A 24607-nucleotide genomic window follows, 5' to 3' on the forward strand; every position below is an offset into this window, starting at 1 on the left:
GGGGCCTTTGGATTTACTTTTGTTATCATTCTATGCAGAATATTGAGAAGTAAGCATCCCATGTGTAGGATAAATGTATTTTTAATTTCACTCATTGATTTCCTCTTCATTGGGAATTAAGAGATATCAGATTCATATGCCAATATCCTCAGGTAATAATGGAGTAGTCAAAAAATCTTTTTACCATAAGACGTGTTCATAAGTATTCTGCTGCTACTGCTGCTAAGTCACTTCAGTCGTGTCCGACTCTGTGCGACCCCATAGACGGCAGCCCACCAGGCTCCCCCGTCCATGGGGTTCTCTAGGCAAGAACACTGGAGTGGGTTGCCATTTCCTTCTCCAATGCAGGAAAGTGAAAAGTGAAAGCGAAGTCACTCAGTCATGCCCAACCCTCAGCGATCCCATGGACTGCAGCCTTCCAGGCTCCTTTGTCCATGGGATTTTCCAGGCAAGAGTACTGGAGTGGGGTGCCATTGCCTTCTCCGTATAAGTATTCTATATACTGACAATCTGAATAAAGAAGAACATAAAAGTGACCTGTCTTCCAATCTTTGGAAAGAAATTTTCTTTGAAGTTTCTTAGCTATACAATATACAGGAAATTCCCTATTCAAGAGAAACTAGCAAAATCCTTGTTTTATGCTTGAGAATGAAACTTGAGCATATAGCTACTTGGTGCTAAGTAGACTGGATGTTTGAATCTCTTGGCTTTTATAAGTTGAAGGTAGCCAAGTCAAGGTTTCAACACCTAAATAAGTAAACTTGATTCATTGTTCTTTGATTTTTCTGGGACTGGATTCTACAAGCAGAGTATACTATTTACTCTCTAGCATTCAGCAACTTTTAATATAGAGTAGATGATGCCTTTAATGACACCAATAGCATTAAAGATATTTTGCCTGGAAAGTTGTTGCTGTTCAGCCACTCAGTTGTGTCTGACTCTTTGCGACCCCATGGACTGTAGCACGCCAAGCTTCCCAGTCTTTCCCTGTCTCCTGGAATTTGCTCAAACTCATGTCCATTGAGTTGATGATGACATCCAACCATCTCATCCTTCTCCTCCTTCTTTCAATATTTCCCAGAATCAGGGAAAGATTTCCAGTGAGTCAGCTGTTCACATTAGGTGGCCACAGTATTGGAGCTTCAACTTCAGCATCAGTCCTTCCAATGAATATTCAGGGTTGTTTTTCTTTAGGATCGAGTGGTTTGATCTCCTTGCAGTCGGAGGACTCTCAAGAGTCTTCTCCAGCACAGTAGTTTGAAAGCATCAGTTCTTCAGCATGAAATCTCTTTATTGTGCAAATTTCACATCTATACATGACTATAGAAAAAACCATAACTTTGACATTTGCCTGGAAAGTAAATAGACGTTAATTCCCACCTTATATGTAGACTGGGAGCAGGATAGAAAGAGATGAAAGTACTCATGTTAGCTGTTATTTATGCATCTCCTAAATGTGAGGTCAGTTTGTTCTGACATTAAAACTGAATTTAGCTAGTCTTAATTCAGCAAACATTTTTCTGGTTGCTATTTATATGTAACACATCCTACAAAATACAGTTGGGAAATGAAAGATGAGAATTGAACTGTAAAAGTCTATTTTGGGAAGCTGTTTCTCTGGGAGCTCTTTATTGGTCCTCCTTCATTGATGGCTATGCTAATTTTAAAGAGTTTAGGTAATTATATGATAGAAATGCTGGGTGCATGTTGAGTCTACTGAGCAGCCCTGAGACTCTGAGACAACCATGCCTCTCTGGATCCATGGTGACAGGTATAAGCCAGCACTGAAAACCCCTGCTCCCAGTACAGCACTTAATGTATAGTCAACTGTCCAGAATTGTATAGAGTGAATAAGATTTTGCAAACTGGAGCCCTTCTCCCAGGATCTAAGTGTTGACAGAATGGTTCAGCCTTGAAGACCTAGAGTCAGACTAGAAAAAAATTGCTTTGATTCCTTTTCAGTTAATCATGTTCACGTGACTCCACATTCTTCTCACTGTCCTCCAAACAGTATAGTAAGCCCTCTGTATACATAAGGTTCCACACTCATGGTTTGGTTTCAAACAAGTGCAGGTGGAAATATCTGAAAAAATTCCAGAAAGTTCCAAAGAACAAACTTAAATTTGACATACACTAGCAACGATTTAAATAGCATTTACGTTGTATTAGGTATTATAAGTAATCTAGAGATGATTTGAAGAATTAATATAAGGGAGGATGTGTGTAGATTATATGCAAATACTGTGCTATTTTAATAAGGGGCTTGAGCATCCATAAATTTTAATATCTGTGGGGGTCCTGGAACCAATTCCTCAAGATACCTAGGGATGACTGTATGTGTGTCTAGCTATTTTAAGTAAATGATAAGAATTTATAGCTATCATCTGATAACAGCATTCTGAGCACGTTGCATATACATCATTCTAGTCAGTCTTGCCTGCTGGCGACGAAATGAAACACCATCACTGCAGAGTAGTTTGAATCTTTATATTTTAACACTTGCTTCTTACAGCTGCTGTATTTTATATCCCTTGCACAAAAACCTACAGGGCAAGCTGCCAAGCACTATGATTCAGACACTATACAGTGCGCAGGCACAGGGCGAGATAACCTTTACCTTGACTTATTTACTGCAGCTAAGACTTTGTTTTGGGGAACTTCCTTATCAACTTAGAATCCGTTTTGTCCCTGGGTCTGTTCCTTTTGAGGAATCAGAGAAACATCCTTGTGTGCAAGAAATGTTCTTTTCCCACGGGAACAAACAGGATTCTTAGCTGAACATCTCGTTTGCAAGAATGTCAGCCCTGGTTGAGAGTCTCGTTTGCAAGCACTTCTCAACTTTCCTTATACCTAATTCCCTACACTGGGCAGAACATTCAGCCCTGGTTGAGAGTCTCGTTTGCAAGCACTTCTCAACCTTCTTTATACCTTGTTCCCTACACTTGCCAAACATTCTGAGCAATAAAATCTACTATTTGACAAATGAAGAAACTGAGGTTCAAGGTCATTTTCGGGGATGGTATATCCAACGTTTAAACCCAGTGCTGTGTATACCCACAGCCGCCATTCTTAACCACTAATCTATAAACTAAGAAATCATCACTCTTTCTTGTTATGTATTAGTAGTTCTGTTTTCAACAAATATTTTCTTTAATGCACTCAGTTTCATTTTTGATTTAGAAGTTCTCTGCACGTCAAATGAATATTGAACTGTGAATTTTGATTTGCAAATTCATGTTGGTTAAGAAAATATCAATATTTGGTAAGCTGAAAAGTTTCAGGGGTAGCTTACTTTCCCTATTTTACTGATGGTTGTGCAGGTGTATATACTAAGTCACTTCAGTCCTGTCCGACTCTGTGGAACACTAGGTACTGCAGCCTGCCAGGCTCCTCTGTCCATGGGATTCTCCAGGCAAGAATACTGGAGTGGGTTGCCATTCCCTTCCCCAGCGGATCTTCCTGATCTAGGGATCAAACCTGAGTCTGTTATGTCTCCTCCATTGGCAGGTGGGTTCTTTATCACTAGTGCCCTTACTGATGGTTAGTAAATCTTTTCCTCCTCTAATTGCCAATGTAGTTAGAAAATAGAAATTGATATGTTCCTTCCATTCAAACAAAAGTTCTAAGAACAGCACTTTGGGAATAAGTTATGATTTATTGTTTCTCTAGGAACATGTGTTGCTGGAGAAAAGACCATTACTTTGCCAATGACTGGCAATATTTCTTCAAAACCAAAAAATAAAACAGTAAATATGATAGCTATAAAATAGCAACAAATGGAGACATTTTGCACATATTTTTTTGTGATCCAAGGGATTAAACAATTTTCCTCGAAATGCTAGGAATGTGGCTAAAATTATTTTTCACCATGCAGTAATAATCACACAGAATGGTATATGGGGCAATATTTGGAGACAAGATGAGTAAAAACATAATTATATTTTTATGTTATATTTCTCTGCAAATAAGGAAGTAATTTGATATTCTGATTAAAAAACTAATGCCAACAAGAAATATCCAGGCCTAGGTCTAGCTGCTAGAGTACTGTTTCTACTAGGAATTGAACAGAGGGTACTTTTTTCGTTGAATACATGATTAATGTTAATTTCCAAAGTAGTTCTACCTTGCTTAATACAATATTTGACCCTCTATAGCTTCTGGAATTTTTAACTTTATATTTTAAATAAATAAATGCCCAATGGTGTCAAACTTGAAATATTTCTGTATTGGTAATGTGGTTTTTCATGGAAATGGGGTGTTTTTTATGTTTTGAGGGGTTGTATAAATCAAGGCTTAGCTTAGGAAGGAAAGGTCTTGTTAGTCATGCCCTCTTTTGAGAAGAGCTTTGTAAATGGGAATTATTCTCTGGCCACTTTGCCTTTTTTTAGTTCTTTGGACAAACTTATGGTTTTCTGCCTCAGGGCCTTTTCAACTACATTTCAGCTGAGGAAATATCTTCAATTACTGTTGCTCCCAAGTCTTTTATGATCAATCTTTTAACTTTGGTAGGCCCTAGTTTCATGCCTCCTATTAGGAGAGGCTTACTGTGATTCTTCTAAAGTAGGCTCCCTTCTTTTATATTTTCTAATTGTATCCACCTTCCCCCTTGGTAATACTTGTTACAATTTTTATTATTACCTCTATTTGTTTACTGACTGTTATCTGTTTACCTCTAAAGGCAAGGATCATGCTTGTATAGATCCAGCAATTCTTGATATTTAGTAGGTGCTCAATAAATATTGTTAAATGAATAAATGATTGTAAGAGTACATCTGAAGGAAAAGAAGGAAATTCTTGCTCAAGGGTGGAGGCCAAACTGGCAAAGCAATGATAATGTTGTTGTGGTTTCGTCACTATGTTGTGCCCAACTCGTTGTGATTTCATGGACTGTAGCCTGCCAGGCTCCTCTGTCCATGGGATTTTCCAAGCAAGAATACTGGAGAGGGCTGCCATTTCATTCTTCAAGGGGTCCTCCCAACTTATGGCTCAAACCTGCATATTCTACTTGGCAGATGGATTCTTCACCACTGAGATACTGGGGAAGCCCTGATTATAATGCAGGAAATAATAAACTGATAGTGGAAAAAGGTGGCAAGTGGAGTAGCTAGAAAGTGCTATATTCATATTGAGTAGCTGGGAACAAATTCTAAACAGAATGAGAGTGGAAACTGTTGAGAATAGCATTGGTGTGTTTTGTTGGTGATGACTAGAAATTAGGTTATTTTAAAAAAGAATGATTCTGTGCATCTTAAAATATGCTGTGTGGAGCTATAGCTAATTTTTTAAGTATTAGATAACCAGTGGAAGGTATGGGTCTTAAGTTTATATATCTTTATATTTACTATCATCTCCTGCTACCCTTGGGGGGCACTCAGTAGATGCTTGTGGGATATTTATTGCCTGAATGAAAAAAAAAGAATTACAAAGATTACCCACCTAAAAGAACAGGTTGATTTTTATTTTAGCTTAAAACAGGTGTCTGAATTATAATTGCCTAGGGTATATTATACATTCAGTTCAGTTCAGTTCAGTCTCTCAGTCATGTCCGATTCTTTGTGACCCCATGAATCACAGCATGCCAGGCCTCCCTGTCCATCACCAACTCCTGGAGTTCACTCAGACTCACGACCATCGAGTCAGTGGTGCCATCCAGCCACCCCATCCTCTGTCGTACCCTTATCCTCCTGCCCCCAATCCCTCCCAGCATCAGAGACTTTTCCAATGAGTCAACTCTTCGCATCAGGTGGCCAAAGTACAGGAGTTTCAAGTTTAGCATCATTCCTTCCAAAGAAATCCCAGGGCTGATCTCCTTTAGAGTGGACTGGTTGGATCCCCTTGCAGTCCAAGGGACTCTCAAGAGTCTTCTCCAACACCACAGTTCAAAAGCATCAATTCTTCGGCACTCAGCCTTCTTTGCAGTCCAACTCTCACATCCATACATGACCACAGGAAAAACCATAGCCTTGACTAGATAAAAGGAGTACGTCAAGGCTGTATATTGTCACCCTGCTTATTTACACCCTGCTTATTTAACTTATATGCAGAGTACATCATGAGAAATGCTGGACTGGAAGAAACACAAGCTGGAATCAAGATTGCCGGGAGAAATATCAATAACCTCAGATATGCAGATGACACCACCCTTATGGCAGAAAGTGAAGAGGAACTAAAAAGCCTCTTGATGAAAGTGAAAGAGGAGAGTGAAAAAGTTGGCTTAAAGCTCAACATTCAGAAAACGAAGATCATGGCATCCGGTCCCATCACTTCATGGGAAATAGATGGGGAAACAGTGGAAACAGCATCAGATTTTATTTTTCTGGGCTCCAAAATCACTGCAGATGGTGATTGCAGCCATGAAATTAAAAGACGCTTACTCCTTGGAAGAAAAGTTATGACCAACCTAGATAGTATATTCAAAAGCAGAGACATTACTTTGCCTAGGATGCACATATTCGTATACCAGCAGATACTTTCATTTACTTGTAGTCCAATGCAGTGGTCATAGCTATGAATTTCCCTCTGACTCAGACTAGCTCATATATGGCATGATTCCTGATGTGCCCATATGCCCATATTTCTTCCCCATCCAGCTAGCAGATGGGGAAGAAAGAGAAATAGAATGACATACAGTGTCTTGCCAATTGCCTTGGTCCACAAATACCCTTTTGCACACATCCCCTCGGCAAAAGCCAGGCATTTGTTCTTTCTCCCTTAAATGCAAGAGGATGGACAATGCAGTTGTATGTATCAGAGCATCTCAGCATCATATACACTGGAATAAATTTAACAGAATTGTTACCATCTCTAGCGACAGTAGTTGTGACTTTTATTTTTAACTCTGTACTGTTAATTACTCTCTAAATTTTCTGAAATAAGCACAAATTAAGTTTATAATCAGGTAAAAGCTTATCAACATTAAAGTAAAAGAGTCCATGAGAGCTAGCTGAGTGGCCTCCGTCTGGAGGTTTAGATTGGTTGGGGCACTCACTATGGTGTAAGTTTCAACATGCCTTTGTATCTTAGGAACTTCTTCAGGCGCCTGCCAAAGTGACAGAAAATCCACCGAGCGTAGTGTAAGCAGGACCCTTCTCTATGCATGGGTGATTTGGGTATGACATTTATCAGTGCTAATCACCTGGATTGCCTTGGCTGATCTGGCTGACTTGGAGGATTTTCCATTCTTCCCTTGCAGTTCCATATTTCCTTTCCAAAACCTTTCCTTCTGTCAAAGAGAGGAGTGTTTTCTGCTCCCAGAAGTGGGAAAGCAACAAAAGAAAAGTTATTTCTTCTTATAGTCTGTTGAAAAGCTATTCTTTAGCAAAACTACTTGTGCACCAAGATGAAGGTGTAGATTGAAAATTCATTGCATAAATGTGGGTGAAATCTAATTGATGATTTAATAAGAATTGATATTGATAGCCCTATGCAAGCATGTAGTATGTTCACTGCCTCTTTTTATGAGTGTGAAAGACAGAAGGAATAGGCACTGTGAGAAGCCTGTGACACCTCCCATCCTACACATTTGATTCCGTATTTTATCTCTGGTTTCCACTCTGAATTTCAGAGGTATTTCTGCTGCTAAGATCCTTTTCAACACTCACCACTGGCTTCAAAGTTCAAGCCTTTCATTTCTTGGCCTCGTACTTACTTTCTGTTTCATTGATTGCTACTTTCTTGCACTTGTCTTGCTGAAGAGTCCACCATGGCTATTTAATATTTAAAGGTTGGGATCACTTTGCAGGTTTTAGTTTAAAGGTAACCATAGCGCGTGCGCACACACGCACACACACACACACACACACACACACACACACATTCATTATTAATAGCAGAGATGCACTGTAAGTTCCTGGGAATCTTCTTTCCTTGCGATGTTAGTTTCATGCAAGTGCTACTGCCACTAGAATTAGGCCCTGATATTGCTATGTGGCAGGTAGACTAATGCAGTAACAAGGGATCCAGAACTATGTGAACTGTTTATTATGAGGGTGGATGGGACCATGCTGAAGCGGGAGGTGAAGCCAGAAACTGACAGACCACGGAAAGTCCGATTTCGGATAGCATCATCTCACAGTGGGAGAGTTCTGAGGGAGGTGTATGAAGATGGACGGCCAGCAGGCTCTCTGGATTCTGAATGTGCCAGTATCTGTGGCATAGATGGGCTCAGTGAGTCTGATGGACAGCAGAATGGCCACATAGGATCAGAAGGTGATGAACAGGAGAATGACCAGGATAACTTACTGGTGTTAGCAAGGGCAGCCAGCGAGAAGGGGTTTGGGACAAGAAGAGTCAACATTTTAAGCAAGAATGGCACAGTCAGAGGTGTTAAATATAAAGTCAGTGCTGGACAAGCTCTATTTAACAATTTGACAAAAGTATTACAGGTAAGTCATTTGTACTTTGTCCCTCCTTCCTGATCTTTGTTTCTAACTCACTGTCTCAACACCTCTGTTCTCCAGTTTAAAGCAAGCCTCTCTTATTTATGACTATTACACATTTTATGAGTCACTTCTGCATCTAGGCTATTGTCTCAACAGCCATCAATTTAAAATATGGTCAAATGCTTAGCAAACTAGATTGATTTCTCAAAGCCAAATTCCTAACTTTTAAGTAGTCTTCTAATACATAATGACTAAAACAATACGTGTTTCTTAGCCAAGGAAGGGAAGAAGACAGATTATAGTGTTCAAAGCATTTGAGCAAAGTTTAGGCATTAATTTCTGGTTACTCATCCTTAATACACAGTTTACCATTTGTCATCACTTGCATAGACATTTAAACTAGAAAAGATTGAGTGCTACGTTGAGTGGAGTTGGATTTAGTTGGAATGTTATGAAGATAAAAGGCTAGTTTGACTTTCTCCCTTTCCTGGTGAGATTGCACATTTCATCTAAGGTACCTTACTCCATTAATTTGACTTAAGAACTCTAGAGCAGTACTTGAAAAAGTTTTTCTTCTATAAATGTATAGTTTGGATCCAGATTTTATAGTCAGAAGTTAGTCTTTAAAATATGATAGATTATGCACCGTAATGTAGGAATGCATTATTCATCCTGGGGCCATTGGCAATGATCTTATGTTAATACAAGGTTTTGAAATTGCCTGAGAGCATTGGTGAAATGATTTTCTGTTAAAAACAGGAATCTTTATTTCACGAATGGAATTCATAATAACTACCTTTAAAGTAGCAAGCCAATATTTTTTCATTGTAATACCATTTTATATTATTTTCAATATTTAAATAAAATGATCTCTCATGATGAATATTCCAGTGCCTCGACATTAAATAAGGACATGGGAGTGGTGGCGAATTTAACCAAAGACTTTTATTTTTGATTTAAAGGAAGTATTGGGAAAGGTCACATTATGAGGATTTAGAAAAGAAACTAAAGGGTAAAAGCTTTTCAGCTCAAATGTTTTTTTTTTCATATACAGAATTTACCTATGACAGATTTTATAGATTAGGAGTGGGGGTTGAGAACCAAACATCAGAAATTGGTGAGTATGTTTCACTAGGTTGAAAATAATCCTTGGTGGTGTTCTACTCATTAGGCTGAGTTCATCTCAGTGCCCTGTGTGTTTCACCCAGTGCAGAAATTGTTATTGCTAAAGTGTAGGACAAGACACTATAATGATTACGTTTATAACTGTTTGCATTCTTGTGATTAATTTAGCTTGTCATGACTTCACCTGCTTTATAATTTGGAGGGTTATTTATAAAACTCCTGTACTAATTTTGGCCCTTGGATTAGAATTTGTTGTTCAAATCTCCCAAGAAACCTATCATTTATGAGTAAATACCTTAAACCTTCAAAGCCTGCAAGAGGAAAGCTTTTCCTCTCTGTGGCTTAATCCTAATGAGGCTATAAACTCAAATACAAAATAGAGGAAATTCCAAGGTCAAAATTTTAGTCCTAGATTAGGTTACAATATTTATTTAGATTTTTTTGCTCAATTACATCATCTTTTTAAAAATATTTTAATTTTTTTAAATTATGAAAGTATAGTAACACATTTACAGGAGACTTAGAAAATACAAAACAAGGTTACATATAGTTCCTCTATACATTACAATTATTTTTTAAGTAGATAAATTAAGAGTTTTACTTGGAGTTTCAATATCAAACTCTCAAAAATTAATAGAATGAATACACAGAGAAGTAGAAGGATATATTAGGCCTGAAAAGCACTATGAACCAATTCAAGATAATTAAGATTTATACAGTTTTCACAAAACTACTGCTGCTGCTAAGTCGCTTCAGTCCTGTCCAACTCTGTGCCATCCTTTAGACGGCAGCCCACCAGGCTCCTCTGTCCCCGGGATTCTCCAGGCAAGAACACTGGAGTCGGTTGCCATTTCCTTCTCCAGTGCATGAAAGTGAAAAGTGAAAGTGAAGTCGCTCAGTCGTGTCTGACTCTTGTTGACCCCATGGACTGTAGGTAGGCTCCTCAGTCCATGGGATTTTCCAGGCAAGAGTACTGGAGTGGGGTGCCATTGCCTTCTCCATTTCACACAACAGTATGATACAAATTCTATTCACTTTCCCATGGATTGTAAACTTGGAGACACTGGAACATATCCAGGGACATAAAACAAGGTGCAAAAATTTCACGGTCTAGAGGTATTGAAATCATACAGAGTCTGTTCTCTTATCATTGTGGAATTATGCTAGATCAATATCAAAAATATTTGAAGATAGCCCGCATATTTTCAAGTGCAGTGTGACCTTTACCAAGAGAGATCTTTGACTTAGTCATGAAATGCTTCAAAAAAGTTAGATTGAAAAAAGGAGAGAGGGTAATTGTAGAGAAGAAAGCATCTAAATGAAAAATTAGCATCAAAATGAGAAATTAATATTAAAGATACTTTATAAACAAAATCCCATGTACTTGAAAATTAAATGACCACTTTCAAATGATGGGTGTATCCAAGAAGCCATAACAAGGAAAATTTGAAGATATTGGTAATAGAGTAAAAAATGAAAAGAGAATTTACCAGAATTTGTTGCATGCAGCTGAAGCTGCTCAACGCAGTTAAATACAACGTGGTGTCTTGGGTAAGGTATGAAAACAAATAATGGGCACTAGCATAAAATTTTGTTCATCTTTTTTTTTTAAGATAAAAATCCAACAAAACTGTCATTTTCTAATAATGTAACCTCATTCTATTCACTCCATGCTTTAAGAAGACAATAATGGTTACTAGCAGAGGTCTCTCAAAGTTTGATATTCAACCAGTTTTTTTTTTTCCCAAGTTGGTCATTCTTTTTTTTTTAAATAACTGTATAGGAATCAGCACGTTATATTCACAAATTGTGGCCATTATCACTAGTTTCATCATCATTATTATCACTGCCACCATCATTGTGGGGATATTCGCCCATCTTTCCAGGACAAATGTTAAAGGAGCTCCTACCTTATATCAGAGCTGCTTGCTGCACTATTTCAAGGGGCTCCATTAACATCACTGTCTGTGTGAGCAGCACAGACATCCCCCCAGTATTATCCTGAGAGCTGACTTGGATACTGCTGCTTGCTAAGAGATGAGTATGTCAATAAGCGATGACAAATGTCTTAGGCATATGTTTTAGGATGACTGAGTCGGTCATGTCCATAGGCATCCCACATGCAGTATCAGAGAAGCCCCAGAAGGTAAAAGCAGAAGTTACCATTCAATTACACTCATAGGTCGGTATAGGGGCCAGAAGTGCCTCTTCCCTGGATCTCTGTATATTTTCCAAATCCCTTGAGAAATAAGCAGCAAATTTAACTAGATGGAACTGTAATGTAGCAATTTCTCTCAGGGAGGAGAGACTCTGAGGAGTCAGGAGTCCTATCTTGGATATTTGGTTAAGTTTCCAATGCACAGCAAATCTTGAGGAAAGGAACTGTGCTGGAAGAAACGATCAGGTTGTTCTTCCTGCTCTTCCTTTAAGATATTAAGTTATAAAATCTTAAAACACTCAACCTGAAACTTGAGAGGAAACCCTAAATATAAATAACATCTTTGAAAAACCATGCAAATCACTTTGCTTTCTCTCTATTAGTTTTCCATTATGTTATTACCATCTCTGGTAAGTGACTTGCAAAATTTTCAACTGTGCAAAGAATAATCAATGAAATAGTTTTTACTCCAAACATTTATACTTCTGAGCAGCACTTATTAATTAATAGGAAGTTGTCTATAAAAAGGATATTAGAAAAAATTTTTATTTCATTTGTCAATTAATTGCCCTATAGAATTCTGGGTTATTGAAGGTGTGCAGTACGAATCAAGGTTTTTAAGGGTGATGATGGACCCAGAGGGAAAAGGTCACCTGGATTATCCAGTGGCCCTTGTAAATTGTGGTTTGTTGGTGAATCACTCAAGGGCCTGGTGCTGGTCTAAATTATGAGTTTTCAGATGCCTGACTTTTTTATCTCTCCCAGAGATCACAGGATGTAATGCTTAAGAGGGGCCGATTTGGAAATCTGAAAGCCTAGAATATAGTCATGGCCTGGAAATAGGCATGTATCAGAAGCTGTTTATGTTACTCTTACATATGGTAACCTGAAGAAGGGCATGGCAACCCACTCCAGTATTCTTGTCTGTAGAATTCCATGGACAGAGGAGCCTTGTGGGCTACAGTCCATGGGCTCGCAGAGTCAGACACAACTGAGCTACTTTCACTTCACTTTGCATATAGTAAAGTTCAAGAATTATTGGCCAGGACGTAAAAGGAAATTTTAATGAAAAATATTTCATAGTGTTCTTTATGACTTCAATGAGGAAATTAGATATGTATTGATCTACGATTTTTCACTCTGATCAGGTTAGACCATCAGGAGGGTGTTTACTGAGTCAGAGATAAATAAAGGTATACTGATAGACAGGTTTCCTATTGGTATCCTAATTTATCCATCTCTAGTTGATTTAGAAACAGGTCCAGAAATCTTACCAGTGTAGGTGTTCTTTTTTAGTTCTCTTTAAGAAATTCTGTTGTAAGGATATTTCTATCTAGATAATACTTTTCCTCATTATTTGAAAATTTTAGAAAATTTATTTTTTGTTTAAAAAAATTATTCATTGTTATCTCATGCAAGACAAATTACACAACTGTATTGCTCAAGCTCTCCACCCAGTTCATATGATTAAGTATGAGATACACTTGTCTCTCAGCAGCAACATTATTTCCAAAGGCTCTTACAGTGGTCAGTGATGCACATAATTAAGGTCATTAATGTTTTCTACTTTATTCTTATAAAATTACATTTCAGACGGTAATCTTTTCTTGATCTTATCTTCAAACTTTGTAAGCATACTCTGTTAGAATTGCCTAAATAATTTCCATAAATTTAGGTCCCTCTCTTTCTACAAATTTGACATTTCTGTATTAGAGAAAAATAGATGCAAAAAAGGAAAGTAATTACAGCACGCACTATAATTTGGTGGCTCTTTTCAAAGAACTCAAATTAGACATGTAACCTCCATCTGTGTATGTATATGCATATCTCTAGCTTGTGAGCTTGTATTTATGAGCATTCTAATGTTTTAAGACAAATAAAATAAAATAATAATGCAGAACAATTATATTTTGCAAAGGGTTTTACAAACATTATTTTGCTTAATTGTACTAAAATTTTTGTGAAATAAGGAGGATATTATTATGATGATGTCTGTTTTTAAATAGCTGGATATCAGAGAAATCAGTTATTTGACCCAAAGCTAGAAAACTATCTTTCACTGTTTTGGCTTTGTTTGTTTTTAAAAGTATAACACTCTATACAAAAATTCCTCACTTTGCCTTTTGAAATGTTGTAATAACAAATATGAAGATATGTAGGAATAAATATATCATGTTATGATATAATCTGGTCTTTTGAAATTTCAACAATTGGTTAGAAGATTTTTAAATTTATCGTCCATTGAACTTTCAATCTTCACCTACGGGAGATTTTTCTGCAGCTAAATAGCTTCTATTCAGTTTTAAATTGTAATTCTATAACATCATTTGATTGAAGTGTCATGAGATTGGAGAAGTTAAGACAGCAGGGGAATGGCTTGGTTCACTCAAGGAAGCAGCTGCTCAGCTTTGCTCACTGACCTTAGCATACAGCTATTTATCTGTATTGGCAGAAGTTTCTGGACATACTTCTTATCCATCTCTGGTTCACTGAATCTAGCTTTGATAATAAAATAATACTCCAGAAAAAAGGAAGCAATACTCTTGATGACTCTTAAGTTCCAGTGGTTTATTTGGACTTCTCTGGAAAAACAATAATAATGGTAAAGGTTGATTAAGTACTTCCTGAATGCCAGGTACTGTTCTCATTGTTTATGTGCATTGGCATATTTGCTCTTCATAGCAACTCTACAAGGTAGTATCATTATTAATCAATTAATTACAGTTTGTACTTCATTTCTGTATATGAAACATTAAATTGTGGGATTTAAAATCATACTTATCTGGGGGAATTCTTATGCAATAGTTTATCAAAACAAGCATCTACTAATGGAAATATTGTCTTCTTAGTTATCAGTAGGCAAGAAATTCTAGAATTTTTGATACAATTTCAAATGGTGCAGGAAGCTACATTAAGAAATTAGGCGACAGCATCAAAGAAGCAGGAAAAAAAGCACCAAAATAGAAGTTGGTACTGTTGTTGTTTAGTCACTAAGTCATGTCTGATTCTTTTGCGACCCGACCCCATGGACTTTTGCCTGCTGGATTCCTTTGTCCATGGGATTTCCGAGGCAAGAACACTGGAGTGGGTTGCCATTTCCTTCTCCGTGGGATCTTCCCAACCCAAGGATTGAATCCGTGTCTCCAATGGATTCTTTACTGCTGAGTCACCAGCTACTGATATATTATTATGTAAAATTAAAGAATTGTTGTAAACTGTAGAGTACTGTGACCACTTTCCACGTGCCATCCCTTTGGTACTCTTTATAACAGTATTTATACTGTGATTCTAATTAGGACCTCAATAAATATTCTTTCTTTGAGTTAATGAATTTAGTGACATACTCTTAGTGGTTATTTCCTTCTCTTTGTGTTTGGAGATTTCTTATATTGGATAGGAATAGAGTTTGCATGGTGAAGTATTAGTAGCTTGCTCCCATCAATTCTCTAATTGATGTGTTATCTTTAATTGATATGAGTTATCTTTAATGTTCATTCAATCCTTTATTTAATAGCCATTTACTGCATATCTGTTATGGAGCCGGGACTATGCTAGATAAGATGAGGAATAAAACTTAATTTCTGCCTCCATGGAAGATTGAACAGTACATTATGAATGGTTGTGTAAAGTGATTCCTGGGAGAATTCAGATACAACACTGACATTGTATCCCATCTCCAGAGGATTTTCGCCTTCTGTTTGCTCATTGACCTATCATAGGCATGCCCCCATTCTTCATTTGCCAATGCTTATATTTTTCTCAGTTTTAGTCTTTTTTATTGTTAGACTGTCATTATATTACATTCTTTTCTTCAGCTACTCTTGCTTTCTTTCTAATTTCATTTTTAACCAGATATAAGAACTGAAGGGTAATCTATATAATTAAAGATACTTATTTTGACCTTATAAGTCCCCAATTGTCAGAAATAGTTACTCTGCCCTTTAGTACTCACTTATCCAAGTCCTGTGAATCTTATTAAAATCTTGTCTCTTTAGCGCAATAAATATCTAAATATTTATCAGAATCCTTGTATCATCATGAATTGAAATTTGTGGGAGCTTGGTTGTAATTGTTTGAAGATTGATTGTTTGAAGGCCCCATGAAGCTATTTCAATTCTGACTTTGGAACAACACACTGAGAAAACCTGCAGATTCTACAGGATGATTTGAAACGGTTTGAGGAACTCTTACTGGCAGCCCATGGTTACCGCATAGTTAGAGAATTAACACCTGATATTTCCAAACTTTATAAAGGCAGTATAACAGTAGGGTTAGACAAACATCCTCTGAGTGGCATATTCATGCTTGCAGAGTTTCTGATATTTTCTTCTAAGACCAGTGTTTTGGACTTTGTGTAAAAGCAATATGAACATTTAATGGTGTATAAATTGGCATACTATACAATTATATGAATCCCTCAATCCTTATTGCTTGGAATGAGTTTTCAAAATAATACACAGACTAAAATATACAATTTTTTTTTGGTTAAGGACAGTTTATTTACATACGCAAATCCATTCAACCAAGAATTTGGATCCATGTGCTTAGTTTTATTTTTCTAATAATTCATTATCTCACCTAACTGCTGACAGTTTATGTCTTAGAACCTTTCATTAGAAGGAAAGAAATATTAGGTTGACCTAAAATTTCGTTAAATTTTTTCCTCGTAAAATGTGATAACCTAAATGAACTTTTTGGCCAACCCAATATTTGCATTTTGTTCATGTAATCTCCCCCACAGTTAATAGACCAAATTAGAGAAGAATTCCTTATTTTATTGATCTTTAAACAACAAAATTAAGCCATGAAAGAATTAAGTTCCTCCATTATGTATCTCTTACATAAGAAATGCTATGAAATTAAAGATCTTTATTATATGAAAACTCTGAAAGCTTGGCTAGTCCACAGCTGGAAAGAATAGTGAAAACCAAAGTATTTATTTGAAAGAGATGGTCTGTTGTAGAAGAGGAGGCACTGGGGAATTATGCTCTAACAGGTCAGTGGAAAAAAGTTAGAGTCCCAGACTGGTGGAGACTAAATGAAGGTCATCTTAGGAAGGGAAGAGAGGTGATGGGCTTTGACCTTAGAGGAAGTTGGTGGGTCTAGAGATTGGGGTTCAGGGCTTCATGGATTAGAACTGGATCAGCATGGAGAAGCTGTGGACAACCCTACTTATGGGGGCTCTGGAAGGAACCAATGCTGGCAGAGCAGCTCTCCTTGACTGCTTGCTGTCTTTGCTGCAGAGCCAGGCTCACATGTCACCCCATGGCTATTTCATGAGCACCTCCCTTTGACAGCTACCAGCATATGGCTTGCAGAGCATCTAATGGAAGTGATGCCCTCTCATGTCCTGAGATTCTGCTGAACTCCTTCCAAACTGTCCCAAGTAAACACTCCTCTTTTCAATGACACAGGACTCACGATTCCCCCATGAAATGAAAACAGGGCCTTTGGCATCCAGATTAATCATGCTGGGTATGTGAAAAATAAAGCCTGCAGTATCCATATTCAGGACTTTCCTGGACAATGATAATGACTCACTTAATGTATTAGTTTCTTACTGCTGTTGAAACAACATGCCACAGACTTGGTGGCTTAGAATAACACAAATTTATTACTTTACAATTCTAGAGATCAGAGGTCTGAAATGTCTCATGGGGATAAAGTGCAGATTTTAACTGGACTGTGATCTTTCTGTTCCTGCCTTTTACAGCTTCTGGAGGCTGCGCATTCCTTGGCCACGATCTTGCATCACTGTGACCTCAGCTTCCACTATTACATCTCTTCTTCTAGTTCTTCTACCTCCTTTCTTCTTTAATAAAGACATTTATGATTACACTGAGCCTTCCTGTATAATCCAGGCCAAACCTTCTACTTTAAGATCCTTAACACAATCTCTTCTGCAAAATCTCTTTTGCCATTTAAGATAAGGTATTCGCAGGTTGTGGGGACTAGGGTGTGGCCCCTTTGGAGTGGCTGTTAGTCTATATACCACAACTGGTAGGTGTAGTAAGCTTATTTTATCTATGAGAAAACGAAGGTTTTGTGGTAGATTAAATTACTGGCTGTTTTTTCTCCCTTTTCCCTGTGGTACACTGACATAGTTTTGCCATGGCTACCTGAAGACAGGAGTGCGCTTCTACAAACTTTGACTGTAGTCTTGGACATGTGACTCTTATTGGACAATGAAATCTATTGATGTAGCACATGAGAGGCTTGAAGTGTGTTTGCACGTTTGGGTTTGCCATCTTGTATGCCTTCATTTTATGTCTGGGCTCTTAAAAATAGCGCTATCAATTATTCCCAAGAGTAAGGAAAGAACCAAGTGTGTCTAAGAAACAAAGCCCCAGTTTCCTTTCTGAGAGAAAGAAGGAACAAATGTCCTAATTCTCTGGTAGCGTCTTAAATGCTTTTTGTGCTCTCTTTCCCTCCGTTAATGGGTAAGAGTTTTCTCTGGAGGGAGATGGCTTGGTTTCTGAATCAGAGTCTGAAACTCCGAGGTGAGTATCCTAGGGAAATTTACTTAACTTTTGTAAACCCCAGGTTCCTCATCGGTTAAGTGGGGATAATGATAGTAACTATTTCCCATGAAATGAATGAACTACTGAGTATGTAGCATTTTACACAATGCCTGGCACATTGTACATGGTGAATAAAACTGTTATTTCTGTTATTCATCCCTCAAACAAACTGAATCAATCATTGCTAACTAAGTACTCTGCTAGGCAATGAGGGCAGAGTGATGAACAAAGCATGACTTCTATCCTCAAAGGAGCTAAATTCCTTCTCATGAGGAAGATAAACTCATAGTTCCTGTCAAACATGGTGAGTACCGTAGTGTTTACAAACAGACAGAGGCGGGAATTCTGACCCAACTCTGTAAGTCTTTAGAGATGCTCTTCTCCTCACATAACATCTTTTAAAACTAGGGCTTGCGTGGGACTTCCTGAAAAGACTTCATGGTACAGCAGGCTTTGCTGGCTGCACTCACTTCTCTTTGGGAAAAAACTCAGCTGCTGGCCCTGGACTTGGCTTAGCCTCTGCTACACAAACCTGTTTTCCCGAGGCCAGTTCCTCCGTTCCAGATCCGGTCTTGGCTCTGGCCTCTGCGTGGACCTTTGTCTTCTATTTTCTTTTTAACCTCCTGAGGCTGCTAGGCCACATGTGTGTCTGTTTGGCTCTGTACCTGTGAGCTCAGCCAGCCACCCACGTGCCTTGTGTCTGAGCATTCCTCCACAACGCCTGTCATCCTGAAAGCCTGGCTTACTCCTTCTGGGTAGAGATAACTCCCATCTCTTCTTTAGTAATAGCCTGGATTGACTGTTTATACCTTTCAACCCTAATCCAAGGGATTATTTGTGTTTATATGGGATGTATTTGGCTATAAACTACAGAGTAGACTACTAGACATGGCTTAAAATACAGGCATTCATTTTTATCAGTTCAGGAGATGTTCAGAAAAGGCTGTTGCTGAGGTTGTTTGGTGGCTTGATAAGGGGGTAAACAACTTAGTTCCTGTTTTCTGCTCTGTCATCCTTGGCTTATTTGTGAAATTCCTCGTGGATCCAAGATGGCTGCCAGACCAGAGTCAAAAACAGAAAGGGAGCGGCGGCAAAAGAGAGCTCCTTCGTAGGTTCGCCTCTTCTATCAGAAAAGAAAAGAGAATTCTAGAAATTTCTCAGAAGCATTCTCTTTCAGTTAATGTCCAGAATAGAGTTTTATGGCTACTGCTTGCTATAATAGGAGCCTGGGAATATGAGTCATGGCTTTGCCTCTGTGGCAGAGGACAGCATGGAGCCTGGAGTTTGAAACAGCTGTTGGGTAAGCAAGCAACCGTGCCTGCCACACCATTACCCAAGAACTCTGATTGTTGTTTTTCAGTCTGTCAGTAGTGCTGGACTCTTTATGACCCCATGAACTGGAGCATGGCAGGCCTCTCTGTCCCTCACCATCTCTTGGAGTTTGCCCAAGCCTGTATCCATTGAATCAGTGATGCCACCCAGCCATCTGATTCCACCCAGAACTGTGATATGACTTAATTTTTTTAATTAAGACTTTATACAATTTGACTCACATTGGATCATACAGAAGCATTTTAATAGTGATCTTACAGTATAATCTGTGTGCGTTGTTTTTACCTGTCCTTGTTTTTTCCTGTCTTTTCAAGTTCATTTCTTAATATTTTTTCAGTATCCATTCCTTTTGATTTACGGCTGCCATACCTGTTTTCTCAGGCCTAGACCTTTTTCTTGTTGCTTTTTACCTTTTAAAAAAGTTTTTTGAACCTTTCTACCAGATGGCTTTCATTATTCTAATACTAGAACTTCAGAAACCGCAAATGACATGTTGTTGTTCGTCCAGTCATGTCCAACTCTTTGCGACCCCATGGACTGCACAAGCCAGGCCTCTCTTTCCCTCACCACCCCCAAAGTTTGCCCAAGTTTATGTCCATTGCATCAGTGATGCCATCGAACATCAAATGACATGAGGGGATGCTAAACAACTTATTATTAACTCATAGCCATAAACATCTAAGTATATTACTTATCTATTATATCTAGAGTAGGGCCTGATTGTGTAGTTTTTAAAAGGTGCACGTCAGCCACACTTGACCTAAGCTGAGCCACCTGAAACAGAAATGAACTTCTATACAGTGCATATGGCTTTATTTTTTCCCTCCTGCTTGCCTTCATTAAATCAGAAACAAAATAAAATACAAAACACACACTACTGAGTCACAGGGAAGCTTCCCACAGCTTCCTCCTCCACGCCTGCCTTGGAAGCATCCCCTCAGGGCTCAATAGGCAAGGAGAGAGACTCACTTCCCATTTGAGGAGAACAAAGAGAGAGCAGCTCTCTGCACGCAGAGCAGGGCAGACCTCTCTCAGCAAGCCTCTTAGCTTGCTGCTGCTGCTTTCCAGATTCCACTAGTCACAAACAAGCTTTAAAAAAATTATTTAAGCAAATTCTATTGGTATTAATAATGAGAGCAATCTTTTTTTGAATGCCTGCACATACAGAAATTAACTTAGGTACCTTCCTTATGGGCTTCCCAGGTGGAGCAGTGGTAAAGAATCTGCCTGCCAATGCAGGAGACTCAAGAGACATGGGTTCAATCCCTGGGTGGGGAAGAGCCCCTGGAGTAGGAAATAACAACCCACTCCAGTAGTCTTGCCCAGAGAATTCCATGGACAGAGGAGCCTAGCAGGCTACAGTCCAGGGGGTTGCAAAGTCCAGGGGGAAATGACTGAGCATGTGTACACACACACACACACACACACACACATCTTTTTTCTAATACTGTTTCTTCAATCCTTATAGCAAATTTGGAAGTCAGATATTAATTTATTTTACATGATATAAGCTGACAACATCCCAATTTGATGAAAAAGCAATGAAAAAACATTTGTCCCCAAATATTTTGACCTTTATTTTGATCTGCCATCTGAAATTTTTCCATTATTTTTCTGACTCCAGAGATCTTCTTTGTCTTCATTTGAAGTTCCCTTGAAGGAGAACCTGCGATTGGATTCTTCAGACAAGTGATTTATTGAGGGAACACTCTCGGAAGAAAAGGGATGGAGGGAACAGTTTAGGGTGGCAAGAAAGCTAAGCAAAGAAGCAATCTTGTCTAGAGACTAGCTTCAGCCTGAATGCTTGGAATACAAATTATAACATGGATTTGTCCTCGTTTTTAGGAAGGGGCTGGGGTTTGTCATGCCTGTGTTGTCTGTCATTGGCTGTTGGCTGTCTATGTGTGTATATAAATGTCTGTAGTAAAAAGGCATCATCCATTCTGCTGAAACATTGATCCAGAGAAAGGGGAAGCTGTGAGCTTTTAGCAGGCAATATTCACAGTGGCTGGGGGTGGTGGTGGTGGCTGACCCAGCATTTAGGGGCAAACCTGGAGCATCCACTACAGTCCACTTCTTGCACTGTTCAGACTTATTTGCTTCTCCCATGGAATTTATTCCACCCAGGCACAGCCATGCCCCAGTTAGTGGGGAGCTAGTGGGATAAATTATAACCCCCACTCTGTAGCTAGTCTTAGAGTGATTTTTGTTTTATCCCTCTCTTACTTTCCACTATAGACCACCTCCTCTTAACTAGCACAACCATAGCTGGCATGGTTGAGTACCTGTATTCTCAGTCCCAGGGGATTCTGAGCCTCTGGTGATTGCTGTACTTGCCCATTTACATTTAAAACCAAGTAAGTACCATGAGTGGCACCTGAGCACCAAACTGATTTTTATCTGTCCCTAATATATAGCAACAGTTTATCCCTTTGACAGTCAGGGTCAATTACCCCATCCAGTGTGATAGCTCCTTTTTTATGACAGCTGGATTACTGTTATAATGAGCCCAAGGTAACGACATGTCAGCTGTAGCTTTAAGTTTAATGGGCCCTGTCCTATGCTGTTTAGTAGAAGTATCCCCTTTTGGGACCAAGGTTTTAATGATAGCTAAAGTTGTAGGCTGTCTGGGGAGGCCTTACAAATAGCTGTGAAAATAAGAGAAGCGAAAAGCAAAGGAGAAAAAGAAAGATATAAGCATGTGAATGCAGAGTTCCAAAGAATAGCAAGAAGAGATAAGAAAGCCTTCTTCAGCAATCAATGCAAAGAAATAGAGGAAAACAACAGAATGGGAAAGACTAGAGATCTCTTCAAGAAAATTAGAGATACCAAGGGAACATTTCATGCAAAGATGGGCTCAATAAAGGACAGAAATGGTCTGGACCTAACAGAAGCAGAAGATATTAAGAAGAGGTGGCAAGAATACATAGAACTGTACAAAAAAGATCTTCATGACCCGGGTAATCACAATGGTGTGATCACTCATCTAGAGCCAGACATTCTGGAATGTGAAGTCAAGTGGGCCTTAGAAAGCATCACTATGAACAAAGCTAGTGGAGGTGATGAAATTCCAGTTGAGTTATTTCAAATCTTGAAAGATGATGCTGTGAAAGTGCTGCACTCAATATGCCAGCAAATTTGGAAAACTCAGCAGGGGCCACCGTACTGGAAAAGGCCAGTTTTCATTCCAATCCCAAAGAAAGGCAATGCCAAGGAATGCTCAAACTACCACACAATTGCACTCATCTCACACACTAGTAAAGTAATGCTCAAAATTGTCCAAGCCAGGCTTCAGCAATACGTGAACCGTGAACTTCCATGGGGTTCAAGCTGGTTTTAGAAAAGGCAGAGGAACCAAGATCAAATTGCCAACATCCGCTGGATCATGGAAAAAGCAAGAGAGTTCCAGAAAAACATCTATTTTTTGCTTTATTGACTATGCCAAAGCCTTTGACTGTGTGGATCACAATAAACTGTGGAAAATTCTGAGAGAGATGGGAATACCAGACCACCTGACCTGTCTCTTGAGAAATCTATATGCAGGTCAGGAAGCAACATTTAGAACTGGACATGGAACAACAGACTGGTTCCAAATAGGAAAAGGAGAACGTCAAAGCTGTATATTGTCACCCTGCTTATTTAACTTATATGCAGGGTACATCATGAGGAATGCTGGACTGGAAGAAACACCAGCTGGAATCAAGATTGCCAGGAGAAATATCAATAACCTCAGATATGCAGATGACACCACCCTTATGGCAGAAAGTGAAGAGGAACTAAAAAGCCTCCTGATAAAATGAAAGAGGAGAGTGAAAAAGTTGGCTTAAAGCTCAACATTCAGAAAACGAAGATCATGGCATCTGGTCCCATTACTTCATGGGAAATAGATGGGGAAACAGTGGAAACAGTGTCACACTTTATTTTGGGGGGGTCCAAAATCACTGCAGATGGTGACTACAGCCATGAAATTAAAAGACGCTTCCTCCTTGGAAGGAAAGTTATGACCAACCTAGATAGCATATTGAAAAGCAGAGACATTACTTTGCCAACAAAGGTCTGTCTAGTCAAGGCTATGGTTTTTCCAGTGGTCATGTACGGATGTGAGAGTTGGACTGTGAAGAAGGCTGAGTGCCGAAGAATTGATGCTTTTGAACTGTGGTGTTGGAGAAGACTCTTTAGAGTCCCCTGGACTGCAAGGAGATCCAACCAGTCCATTCTAAAAGAGATCAGCCCTGGGTGTTCTTTGGGAGGAATGATGCTAAAGCTGAAACTCCAGTACTTTGGCCACCTCATGCAAAGAGTTGACTCACTGGAAAAGACTCTGATGCTGGGAGGGATTGGGGGCAGGAGGAGAAGGGGACGACAGAGATGAGATGGCTGGATGGCATCACCGACTCGATGGACGTGAATCTGAGTGAATTCTGGGAGTTGGTGATGGATAGGGAGGCCTGGCGTGCTGTGATTCATGGGGTTGCAAAGAGTCGGACACGACTGAGTGACTCAACTGACTGAAAGTTGTAGGAATAGAAAGCACAAGTCAATCACTGTAAGTGATGGTGAATGGGATCATTCTTCTTTCTCCCCATTGTTTCCTGGACCCATGCTTTCTAGATATTGGCAATATAGCTTAAGAAGTAATTGGCATCCTGGGGAATGATACCCTTTCCCATAAGGTGTCATCACCAAGCGGATGCATCATCTATGCTTTCAGGCTGCTATTCTATAGCTCTATCCAGTTCTGCATGATGTGGTATATGGTAGGGCCAGTGTTCCTTCCTATTCAAGTAGCTTGCTTGAGCCTTCTGAACCTGCTTGAGCCTGATCTTATTTCATTTTCTGATGAATTGTTGCTAGACCTACTCGATCTTAAATGACTTTGTGGTTTTGACAGTATACATCTATAAAGTAGTATACATCCAGACTAATTATATTAGTCTGGAAGGGTAAATGCTCAGTTTCTACCGGGGGCTTGGCCATGCCAGAAGCTGCTTTTCAAATACTGTGTAGTTTCTTCTGCAGACAGCATGGTTTTGATACAGAACCTAGAGGTTGCTGCTACGTCTTTCCTGGCCAGAGATTTGACAGAGTGT

At 38.9% G+C, this 24607-nt stretch overlaps 1 protein-coding gene across 1 annotated transcript in view; it reads left to right on the forward strand.

The window, feature by feature from the left end:
- GRXCR1 (glutaredoxin and cysteine rich domain containing 1) overlaps positions 7983-24607 on the forward strand; it is a 135208-nt gene continuing 118583 nt past the window's right edge. Inside the window, exon 1 of the mRNA XM_018049942.1 lies at positions 7983-8384. Coding sequence (XP_017905431.1) covers positions 7983-8384 — 402 coding nt within the window. The remainder of the gene's footprint in view (positions 8385-24607) is intronic.

This window comes from Capra hircus, chromosome 6, assembly GCF_001704415.2.
Source record: "Capra hircus breed San Clemente chromosome 6, ASM170441v1, whole genome shotgun sequence".
NCBI lineage: Eukaryota > Metazoa > Chordata > Mammalia > Artiodactyla > Bovidae > Capra > Capra hircus.